Source organism: Mytilus californianus, unplaced genomic scaffold (assembly GCF_021869535.1).
Source record: "Mytilus californianus isolate M0D057914Y unplaced genomic scaffold, xbMytCali1.0.p SCAF_7, whole genome shotgun sequence".
Lineage (NCBI taxonomy): Eukaryota > Metazoa > Mollusca > Bivalvia > Mytilida > Mytilidae > Mytilus > Mytilus californianus.
Window position 1 is genome coordinate 97,471,809 of NW_026262723.1, and position 12,104 is coordinate 97,483,912.

At 32.5% G+C, this 12,104-nt stretch overlaps 1 protein-coding gene across 1 annotated transcript; it reads right to left on the bottom strand.

The window, feature by feature from the left end:
- Positions 1 to 1,407: 1,407 nt before the first annotated feature.
- Positions 1,408 to 11,862, bottom strand: LOC127708824 (FAS-associated death domain protein-like). Its single transcript, XM_052213975.1, has 3 exons — positions 11,366 to 11,862; positions 7,398 to 7,424; positions 1,408 to 2,004 (listed from the first exon to the last, which is right to left on the bottom strand). Exons 1-3 carry the CDS (start codon positions 11,766 to 11,768, stop codon positions 1,736 to 1,738), a joined length of 699 nt encoding a protein of 232 aa, XP_052069935.1. The 5' UTR covers positions 11,769 to 11,862; the 3' UTR covers positions 1,408 to 1,735.
- Between the last annotated feature and the right edge of the window lie 242 nt (positions 11,863 to 12,104).

The following is a 12,104-nucleotide window of genomic DNA, read 5'->3' on the forward strand; positions in this document are numbered from 1 at the left end:
AGTGACCTTTAGTTGTTTAAATCCTTGCCCCTGATGGATAATAGTCTCATTGGCAATCATAAAAAATCTCCTTATTTTTATATGAAGTGGGGACACTTTTCTCGTACAAATGGGAAAGAATAACTAAGATGTTCACAGTCAGGTCAGCATCCTGTTCTATGTGAAAATTACTAAAGAGAAACATGGAATTTAGGACCAATACTAACCATTTGTAAAACTTCTCCTCTGCATTATGAAATAAATGAAAATCAATAGTGGTATATATACACATTTATTTACAAGACCAATCAATACATGCTTTTCAAACAAATCTGCAGACATTTTTGTATGAGAGAAGTTATCAAAATGAAAAAATGATGTTTTCTATAAGGTATGAATTCATTTCTTTTCTTTTAATGTAAGATTTATAATTAAAATGACATTGGACAAAATTATTTAGAAGTCAGCAAACTGAAATATCCTAAATGAAAAATGTCCTAAACTAGAGTTAATAAAATGCTTCGCTGAGCGCAGCTGGATACGACCGCAGAGGTCCAACCCTGAACAGTTGGGTCAAAAATGGACACAATATTCGCGCTTGATACAGGTCTGAATTTGGATTGTAATTAAATATTTGACACATACTAGGTTTCTGACACAGAATAACTGTAGTCAAAGAACTTAAAATTGGTTATATGATTTGAATTTATATTCAATTTTTTGCTTTTGTGCAATACACTATGCTGTTGAATATTAACCCTCCCCCCCGAAAAAAAAGATTTTTTGAAGAAATTTTCTTTTTAATTTCTGAAATCTGTAATGAGAAAAATTGTAGCCACCCCACAAATTCTTATTTACCCCCCCCCCCCCCCCCCCCCCCCTCCCCCACCAATTTTTTTCAACTCCCCCTTTCCCTTATTCCACAAATAATCTCAATTCAAACTTCTAATGGAGTTTGCAACCATAACTACTCATTTAAATACATCATAAAATATTAAAATATAAAATGACATACAGTCACGGTTAAAATTAATATTAATTAATAGTAACTTCTAAAAATAAATTTACAGCTAATCATCTCAAGACAATCATCATTTCTTAATACATAATTTACAAAAAGTGTAAGGGAGGTAATCAAACATATATACAACAGTATTCTTTAAATGAATTGGATTACCTCCCTTACACTGCTTTTAAATTGTCTAAATTGTCCTTTAACCATAAAAACTCTTGTTTTTCCCCCTTTTTTGCCCCTAATTGCTAAATGTTTTGAGCCATAACCCCCCATAACCATCCCTTTGTTGTATGGAAACTTGTGGTATAATTTCAGAGAGATTCATACACTTAAACACAAGTTATTGTCTGGAAACTGCAAAAATGCTTATTTGGGCCCCTTTTTTGGCCCCTAATTCCTAAACCTTTGGAACAATAACCCCCAAAATCAATCCCAACCTTCCTTTTGTGGTTATAAACCTTGTGTTTAAATTTTATTGATTTCTATTTACTTATACTAAAGTTATTATCCGGAAACCATCTGTCTTCGGACAATGCTGATGACGACAACAACGTGATACCAATATACGACCAAAAAAAATTTAATTTTTGCGGTCGTATAAAAATGGCTTCCATTTCATTGGTTCAACTTCAATAGTGTTTGCAAAAATATTGAAAAAAATAACAATTATTTTTTCTCTAAAGGAAAGATTCTTCAATATCACAGAATAGGATATAAAATAGTTATAAATTAGATAATATTTTAGTAATTTCCCTTTTCAAGTTTTGATGCCAAGTCAAATCTTTCCACAGATCCATCCTTTAGAGCTCTGATGAGTTCAGCTTTTGTTGCTTTGTCTTTATACTCTTTAACCCACATTACCAATGATTGATAAATCTGATCTCTCAAACTTCTTGGGTAATCTGTCTCTACTATATCCACATCAGCATCAGCCATACCTAAGGCTCTTAGATAAAATCTCCATTCTCTACTTAGGTTCTTCGTCAGGAAATTAAATTCTGATCTCAGAGCTACAAAAAATAATAATACTAATAGCAATTACGTTCTTTTAGCATTTCTGTGTAACATATTGCTGATTAAAAGTATTTCTAAGGGCTTAAGCATCCTTTGGAACAATCCACTTGTAACACTGCAAGCAATGTAAAGCATTTCCTATATAAATTTGGAAGATGAACTGTAAGAATTTTCTCTTTCGATAGGTACAAAGTATTTACATAATGTTTTTTTTAGTCAAACGCTAGTAATAAAGAATTCTAGGCAACTATTGAGAAAGGGACATTGCTCTTTTGATAATAAATTCTTAATAATAATATTTTTTTCAGTGTCTGTGTAATAAACTCACTTTTTTCATCAACAAGAGTAGTTTTAGTCTTGGAACTTTTATTTTAGGAAAAATTATCTGTGTTTTGTGGTAATAAGCATTGTGTATAAGTTTGATAACATTTGGTTGAGGCAAACTTAAGTTAGAGAATGGAAACCAATTTTGGGACGTACGTACGGACAAATGGACAAGGGTAAAACTTAATGCCCCCTCCGCTTCGGCGGGGACATAAAAAAAACTTTTTAAATAATAAATTTCTGTGCATTTTTATTCATGTAATATTTAACAAGGGACAAAAATGTAGGATTACATATAACATGATTTCAAAAACTAATACATACAAATAATGTGATGCTGAGACACCCTGACACCTCACAAATTTACAGTCAAAATTATCCTAATATGTTTCTGTATATATACCTCTTCTTTGCCATACATGAAACACATTTGAATAAACATGATTTCTAAATTTGTCATATGCCATTTGTCTGGTTGTCATAAATTAGGTCTTTCCACTTTTCCCTGGAAAGACCTATTGGTTTTGTTCTGAGATTTTATTTTTTTCTTCCGCCACATTTTGTTCTTGCGTAGTATTGTGGTTTCGCAAGATGTCGCTTAGATTTTTCACATATGATATCGAACAGTTATTGCGCTTTTGAAACTGACCCTGTTAAACCGTACACTTTACGTTGTAAGAGTTATCTCCCCGAACACTGTTTTTCTTGTGACCACTACTCCTTCGCAACTGTAAAAGATTACGACAAATTTATTTTACCAAAGTGCTTGCTATATCTTCAAGATGATGAGTCGGTTTGCACCAAAGTACTTCGGAGTCTCCATATGAGAGTTATTTCCCCTTATGCATGTGATATAAGTGATATGCATATAAACTCATAAACCGTAAGCCGTATAAACCTAGAGTCGCTTTATTGAAGGTCCTTGGGTCCCAACTTAGAAAATTAGGTCAAGGTCAAAGGTCAAGGTCATGTTCTAAATTTTGACATTTTTACTTCAAACTGCTTTTACTCAGAAAAAAGTTAGGGGTAAAATTTTAAAAAATGTGAGCAAAATGTTAGTCACGACATTATTTAAGTCGAGAGTATTTGTCGAAATGATACGCGTAGTATTTTGGGGGTTTTCATGCCACTGAAATGGAAAAATGAACAAATTAACTAATTATAGCTTCAAATTTTACAGCTCTCATGATGCGTACATGCAATTTATCTTTGTAAATGATCCAATGCCCTCAACTACCCATCTAGCACCCCCCCCCCCCTTTTTTTTTTAGGAATCCCATTTCTATTTTATTATAAAAATGCTAATCCTTCTTTTTTTTATGAATACATTTCTTTCTGAAATACAAATCTATTCCTGCAAAATCAAATCTGCTCCAAATCATGTACATGTGTTTCTGAAAATTAATCGATAAACGTTTTGTTAAAGTACTAACGCCAGCATTATTTTTGTGTGCATGCAATGAATGAGTCGACCAGTGGTCAGCGCTCGGACAATAGTTTACCTGTAGAATAAACCTAGAAAATATATTTTCCGTTTGCAGTATAAATCACGTGCAGTCCGCTTGACGTTCCAATCTGGATTGAGAAATTAAAATCAATGGCGTAGAAATCCCTCAAAAGTTCGTGAATAGTAGTAAAATCCTAGAATCAAATTTCTAAGCATGCATTAAAAAACAAATCTGTGTTCCAGTAAATATATGTACTGTCTGAAAAAAGCATGCATGATCCGACATCAATGACCTGTAAATGAAAGAAAATTTAAATCCGTTAGCTGACAATCTTTATACACAGGTCTGGTCCTGACGACAATCCCTCTGCAACTAAATTTTAAAAACAGTCTTTCTGTGTATATCGATCAGCTTGGTGACGTCACAATCACACCAACAATCCGGTGCAGCGCGTGCTACCTAAAATAAAATAGGGGTTTTCCCCTTTTCGAAAATAATTAAAATGTGCACGTACAGGGTTAAATACAAAAGATCCATGCAGGTTAGGTCCAATGTCCTTTAATCATAAAATTGAAAACAATGCACACACAATAAGTAAATAAGACACAAGTACTGGGAAGCCTTATAAAAAAAGGGAACATTTATAAAGGAAAATGCAAGGGTACTTTTTGTAAGTGTGTTTAAAATACTTGCATGTTCCTACAAATGTCATAATTTGAATATAAATAAACATGTTACAAGGACCCGTTTTCGCGGTTCCTAGAGCCTAGGTCCCAAATGTTTAAACACGGGAACTAGGCTATCAATTCCATTTTCGCGTATTCCTTAAGCCTAAGGTCCCAAGTGTTTAAACACGGCCACTAGGCTCTCAATTCCTTTTTCGCGTATTCCTTAAGCCTAGGTCCCAAGTGTTTAAACACGGCCACTAGGCTCTCAATTCCTTTTTCGCGTATTCCTTAAGCCTAGGTCCCAAGTGTTTAAACACGGGAACTAGGCTCTCAATTCCCTTTTCGCGTATTCCTTAAGCCTAGGTCCCAAGTGTTTAAACACGGCCACTAGGCTCTCAATTCCTTTTTCGCGTATTCCTTAAGCCTAGGTCCCAAGTGTTTAAACACGGGAACTTGGCTCTCAATTCCCTTTTCGCGTATTCCTTAAGCCTAGGTCCCAAGTGTTTAAACACGGCCACTAGGCTCTCAATTCCTTTTTCGCGTATTCCTTAAGCCTAGGTCCCAAGTGTTTAAACACGGGAACTAGGCTCTCAATTCCTTTTTCGCGTATTCCTTAAGCCTAGGTCCCAAGTGTTTAAACACGGCCACTAGGCTCTCAATTCCTTTTTCGCGCATTCCTAGAGGCTAGGTCTCAAGTGTTTAAACACGGGCACTAGACTCTCAATTCCCTTTTCGCGTTGTCCTAGTGGCTCGGCCCAATGTGTTTAACCAACCAACCAACCATTACATGCATGTTTCGGTCCTTTGTGTTTAATATGGGTCCAAGATCTCACTTTTTTCGTGTGTAATAAGTCAATCAATCAATCAATCAATCAATCAATCCATTCATCAATCCATTCATCAATCCATTCATCAATCAATCAATCAATCAATCATGTTTCGGAGGGGAAAGACCATTAACAATTGTTTTTAAAACAATTGATTTATATTTGTTATATATTTTTCTAAAGGAGTACAACTAATATCTGATTGCTAGAGAGTATGCTTTTGAAAACATATAAAGCTGACTTTCAGTCACAGTAAAAATTGATAACATTTGTACTCTCTTTTTTGTATCACCTTTAATGTATAGCGAGACATAGCAAAAATATATTTCAAAGGAATCATCAACATTTTTGTTCAGTCTTCAATTAAAGTACTTTTAGAAATCAATAGCTTTGTCAAATCTACATGGAATTTTATGACAGTTGAATGGAGCTTCTTCATGATCAAGGGACAGCATCTAAATTCAAATTTGGAGATTTTTTTTTTTTTTTATCATGTTTATTCTTTATATTACTGATAAGTGGACAATTTTTTGTTGCATAAATTTACCATTATATACATTCTATTGTTAAAGTTTTTTTACATAAATAACTTTGTCAAACCTTCATGTAATTTTACTGTACTTGGACAGAAGATTATTCATGATCAAGAGAAAATAAATATTTTTTTTGGTTTTTTCATATTTTACTGATAAATGGACTTTTTTTAGTTTTAATTAAGATAAAGTCTAGGGTTAAAATTTTTTCAAACTTTCATGGAATTTGAGGAAACTTTTACAGAAGCTTTTTCATGATCAACAGATACCATCTGAAGTAAGAAAAGAAAATAATGTTTAACTAATAAATGGACTTAATTTTGTTTGTTTTATTCTTTGCAGTCAAATTTATGTAAAGTTAAAAGATTTTTAATAGCTTTGTCACACTTTCAAGGAATTTTACAAAACCATTTAAACATGAACAAAAGCTTCTTCATAAGAAAGAGATAGCACACAGAGCAAAAAAAATGTTTTCATTATTTATTTTTGTTTGCAAGACATAGGGATTACAATTCGGCGTTGGCAGTGTAAACTTTGTGTATAGAACTTTATATTTCAGGGATAGAAGACATGGATTCTTCATACCTTGTATACAGAAGCGTTATGTGACAAAGTTTTTGTCTTTCAAATAAAAATATAACATATAATCTTATACAAAAGTTTACACAGGCTGCCGGATAGTAATCCCTATGTCTCACTTTCTGCTATAAAAGTCACATTTTAGTGATGTGTATATCTCAATTATTATGAGTAATAGGATAACTCTATTTTAGTGTATGAGATCCTTGCAAGGTCTGCATGTACTTCAGACAAGGTTCACCTGACCTAGACCTCATTTCATGGATCAGTGATCTAGGTTAAGTTTTCAAGGTAAGGTCTGTTCCTAAGGTACAATAAGCATTAGGCCAAATATATTTGATATATGAAATCATTGTATTCATCTGGCCTTGACCTCATTTTCATAGTTCAATGGTCAATGTAATGTTTTCATGGTTAATTCTGTTTCTCAGATACTATAAGCAATAGGTTAACTATATTGTACAATGTACATTTCTGTCTGGCAGAATTCATCTGACTAGGACCTCATTTTCATAGTTCATTGGTCAAAGTTTAGTTTTCATTGTTAGGTCTGTTTCTCAGGTAATATAAGCATTATGTTGACTATATTTGAATGAAATGTGTGTAATGCATACATGTCCATCTGACAGGGTTCATCTGACCTTTATCTGATTACATAGGTCATTGATAATGTTAATTTTATATAACACTTGTTGTATAACCTTTTTCTCCAAGATTTTGATCATCAATTCAATCATAATCTTTAACGCAGGCAAGACATTTCAGTGTGTGTACTCTTGTTTTGTATTTTACTGATAAATGGACTAAGTTTTTTTACAGTCAACATTACACTTTTACATGACAGCAGTAGTTGCAGGTTAGACCCAGGGTTTTACAAACTTTTTCAATAATGTGTTATCAAATATTTCTATTTAAATTAAAATTGGTATTCTTCTGTATGTTTTGGGTTGCTGTCACATTGATCTTTTAGGTTTTACTTCAATCAAACACAGTATTTTAAAATTACTCACCATTTAGTTGCTGTTGTATAATGGGATCTAAAAATATAATTAAAAGATTTGTAAACACATGCAGACAATTAGCAGTCCAATTTCAGTACTTAATTAGAATTATCACCAGATTTGTAATTACATGAGCAACACAACTGGTGCCACATATGAAGCAGGATCTGCTTACCCTTCTGAAGGACCTATGATCACCCCTGGTTTTTGTTAGGGTTCATGTTACTCAGTCTTTAGTTTTGATATGTTGTGTTTTGTATACTGCTGTTTGTCTTGTGTTTTTTTGTTGCCATGGCATTGTCAGTTCATTTTCGACTTATGAGTTTGATTATCCCTTTGGTATTTTTCGCCTCTCAATTTAAATATATACAAAGAATGAGCTGTCAAATTGACAGCAAACTGGGTTTTCTGTATTTTGAAAGGCACTTTCAGGCTTTTTTTTTACCATAAACACATTGTATGCCTATTTTTCAAGGACTATATCTCCTGAAAGGCAAAAATGAAAATCATCAATATCAAACTTTTGTCATTATTAACAGCATATTAAAATTTTAAGAGCATAGGTTGAAAAGTTCATAAGTTATTGCACAGGAACGACATAAAGTGCCATTATTCAATCTATCAAGTACTTCTGGATGGCAAAAGTGAAAATCATCAATATTGAACTTGACCTCCATTTTTTCATTAGTAATAACATATTAAAATATGAAAAGCATTGGTCAAGTGGTTCTTGAGTAATTGCACCGAAACAATATAAAATGCCTTTTTCCAATAGATCAAGGACCATAACTCCTGAATGGTAAAAGTGAAAATCGTCCATATTAGTCTTGACCTCCATTTTGTCATCAGTAACAACATATTATAATTTGAAAGCCATTGGTAGAAGGGTTCATTAGTCATTTAACGGAAATAACATAAAGTGCATTTTCCAATAGATCAAGGACCATAACTCCAGAAAGATAAAAGTGAAAATCACCAATATTGTATTTTACCTCCATTTTGTCATTACTATTAACATATTAAAATTTGAAAGCATTGGTTGAACGGTTCATAAGTTATTGCACAGAAACTGTTGGCAGCCGCATACTTCACCAATTTAATAACTTTTTTAAAATGTAAGAAGATGTGGTATGACTGCCAATGAGACAATTATCCAACAGAGTCCAAATGAAGCAGAAGGGCATAGTGCAGCCTTCAACAATGAACAAAACTCATACCTTAATCAGCCCAGACATGACGAAATTGGAAATTATTCAAATGAGAAAAAAAAAAAAAACAGCCTGATTTATAACAAAACATTAAACGAAAAACAAATATAACAGACAGCAACCAATGAATTATAGGCTCATATCTCTATGACCACCATGAACAGACAATTACAGACCCTCATCTGTGTCAGTAGTTGTTGTTGGCTGCCCAATGTAGTGAAAATACATAATGTACCATGGATTGTACATCCAATTATACTACATTTTAAATAAAATTGAGTACAAGAATGTTAAATAATGAGATAGGATTTGAACATGTTGAATATCTAATGATTTATGAAATATAGAAAACAAATCTTAAAAAATTCATTATTAAAATCATGAATTAATCATATAGCCTAATCAAGGAATTGTATATTTAAAAGGAATGGAACACGGCTCCAGATCAATCGGGACTCCTGTGGAGCGATAATCCATGTCTGATTCGGTCGGAAGTATGATAAATAATCTAAAGAATCATGACGGAGGTCCATTTCCTGTCATATTATCGGTCATCTAAATTCACTGGGTCATTTTGCTTGAGAAGATATAAAGGAGAGAAAAAACAAAGTCAAGTATAAACTACTATTTCATGTAAAAGGTAAAGCCTTAGGTATCATTTTAAAGCTTTTTCGGACATACATGTACGTTTACAAAGAATTTTTATGAAAAGTCTTATTAAAAAAGACCTTGGTCTTGAATTTTTGCAAGAGTTTCACCCGGATTACAAAACAAAAAATACAGTGTTTTGATTTTCTTCTATAGGCTCGACAACCATGAGAGGCAAAACAAAATAGTTGATATCATTATGAAGTTGAAATTTTATTCTAGAACTTTGACTATTTTTTATGTTTCTGGTAAAATTTCTGAATTTTCTACGATTTTCCGAAACTTAAGTTTGGAACTTCATTATTCTGTCAAAACGTGTCTTTCAATTTGGCAGTGTAATACGATTATTTTAAATATTGAAAAGAACAAAGAACAAAGTGACAAAATGAGATATCAATTTAAAGAAGGAATATTTTCCTACAATTTGGTCTAAATTATGAATGCTAAATGATATTGGTACATTGTAAATGATTTTAATTCGAAACGTACTGAATATTTTAAGAAGTGTGTCAAAAAATACAACAACACACTATATTCTTGTAAGGGTAAAATAAGTACTTGAAATAGACATGGCAATGAAATACAATTCAAAAGCTTAACTTTTTTTTCTATAACATGGTGTTGGTTTTATGAAAATGGTACAAGAAGCAAATTTTCTATGATTTTTCAAAATCCCTTGTTTATTAGTTTACATGTACATTGACGTCATTTTGTTCAGTCAAGTTCCAGACTGACAAAGTCTGAAAATACAGGCAAAAAATGTATAAACTTCCACTCTCAGAATGGATGTGTCGTTTTATATATACGATTTCATTCATTTAATTTTTTGCAAATACTACTTTAATTACTTAATCGTTATTTGATATTGCAGTTTGCCATAATTAAGCGTTGTCGCAAATAACCATAAGACAGCAAAACAGTTCCTTCCTTTTTTTTCTCGCAGAGCAGTATACATGGTATAGTATAGAGGTCGTAAAAATATTCCTTAGTGTGTTAAAAAAAAACCAACAAATATGTGGATGTGTGAAAGTTTTAACTGTTTCTAATTAAAACAAATTTTGCACCACGACATAATTTGGCTTTAATTAATAGGCAGAGCTTTGATTAACAGGTTTGCTCAGCGTGATTTGATATGGACATCTTAAATTTATACGACACTAATTAGCTTATCATTGATACATGATAGATTATACCTGCAAATTGGAATAACCCACACTGGTGTTTATTATAACACCTGAAATCTAAGTTCTTTTATCTAGATAAAATACTACACCTGTCCAACTTCTTCTTCCTTTATACTAATTAACTTCTTTTCTACACTAGTCATATTGCAAAATTGAAAAGTTATTTTTTTCACATTTTGTATTACCTTTCTTTCGCATGAAAACTATTTAAAAACTTGTATAATGACTGATTTCATCTCATTGTTGCATACCGTCATGAAATATCAAGATGAAGAACAAGAATAACAAGAATGTGTCCATAGTACATGGATGCCCCACTCGCACTATCATTTTCTATGTTCAGTGGACCGTGAAATCGGGGTCAAAACTCATATTTGGCATTAAAATTAAAACGATCATATCATAGGGAACATGTGTACTTAGTTTCAAGTTGATTGGACTTCAACTTCATCAAAAACTACCTTGACCAAAAACTTTAACCTGAAGCGGGACAGACGGATGGACGAACGGACAGACGCACAGACCAGAAAACATAATACCCCTACTACTATCGTAGGTGGTGCATAAAAACGTTTTTCATAAGTAACTTTGTATGTGGTTGTATTGTTGTAATTTTTATAATTTTTTTTTTTGTTATTTCATGTCATGATTAAATGACCAAGTTCGATAACTGCTGCCAGATAAGTAATGGGCCAGTTAGAGAGACAGGGTGTAATTAACGCACCACCCGTAACAGAGATGCATCATAAAATTTTCTTTGAAGTCGGCCACATTTCCGTTCCTTTTAAATATACAATTCCTTGGCCTAGTGGACTGTTTAAGAAATTAAATTGTACACCAGACTTATTTCCCTACCAAAATTTATAACATGGACTTTTACAACTGTTTCCTGTAAGCCTAGGGACAAATTAAATGAAATAATTCATCATGATTGTACCTTCTCTTCTACTAGCAGCACTATTATGAGATTGATGCACAGGTTGTGGGACTACAGGATGAGCTTGTTGTAAAGCCTGATTTCTAACACCGGGTGAAACATCCATTGGAACCTCACCATTTCCTACAGGATGATTTAATCTGTTGTTTTCAAATTGTTCAATTACTCCGATAGCATTAAGTTTTTCACACTTGTTTAAAATTTGTTTAAGGAAAGATGAGTCATTTACTGTCAGTTTTTCTCTTGACTGTAATTCAGTAAATAAATCCAAAGGGGTTTCCACCTTTTCCATGTCTCTTTTTTTCACAATATCTTTACACAAAAATTTCATGCGCTTCATGTCATCTTCGTTTAAATGCTTTGCAACATCGATTAACATCGAGTTAAATTCCATGTCTCCCATAACTGTAAATTATATCTATCTGATAACTGTAATATCTATCAAATAATGTTTAAATCATATTTCAGGAAATTCCTTCCAACTTTCACTTTGTAGTTTGGGTTTTACTTTGGTGAATCTAAATTGGGTATTCTGAATTTTAAATTTATTGAACATGATTGGCAACAAACAAATATATATTGAGTAACAATTGTTACTATAAATTATATGTATTTTTATTCACATACACATATATACAATATATACAAAAAGATCACACATTTAGTTATTATTTACACTGAGAACGAAATGAAAATATACGGATCTTAAACGTACGTTTTACACACATCTCTGTCATTA

Coding starts and splice junctions, on each gene's coding strand:
- LOC127708824 (XM_052213975.1), bottom strand. CDS start 11,768: ATGGGAGACATGGAATTTAACTCGATGTTAATCGATGTTGCAAAGCAT. Junction 7,425..11,365: donor TGCTGCTAGTAGAAGAGAAG/GTACAATCATGA, acceptor TTATATTTTTAG/ATCCCATTATACAACAGCAA. Junction 2,005..7,397: donor TATACAACAGCAACTAAATG/GTGAGTAATTTT, acceptor TATTTTTTGTAG/CTCTGAGATCAGAATTTAAT.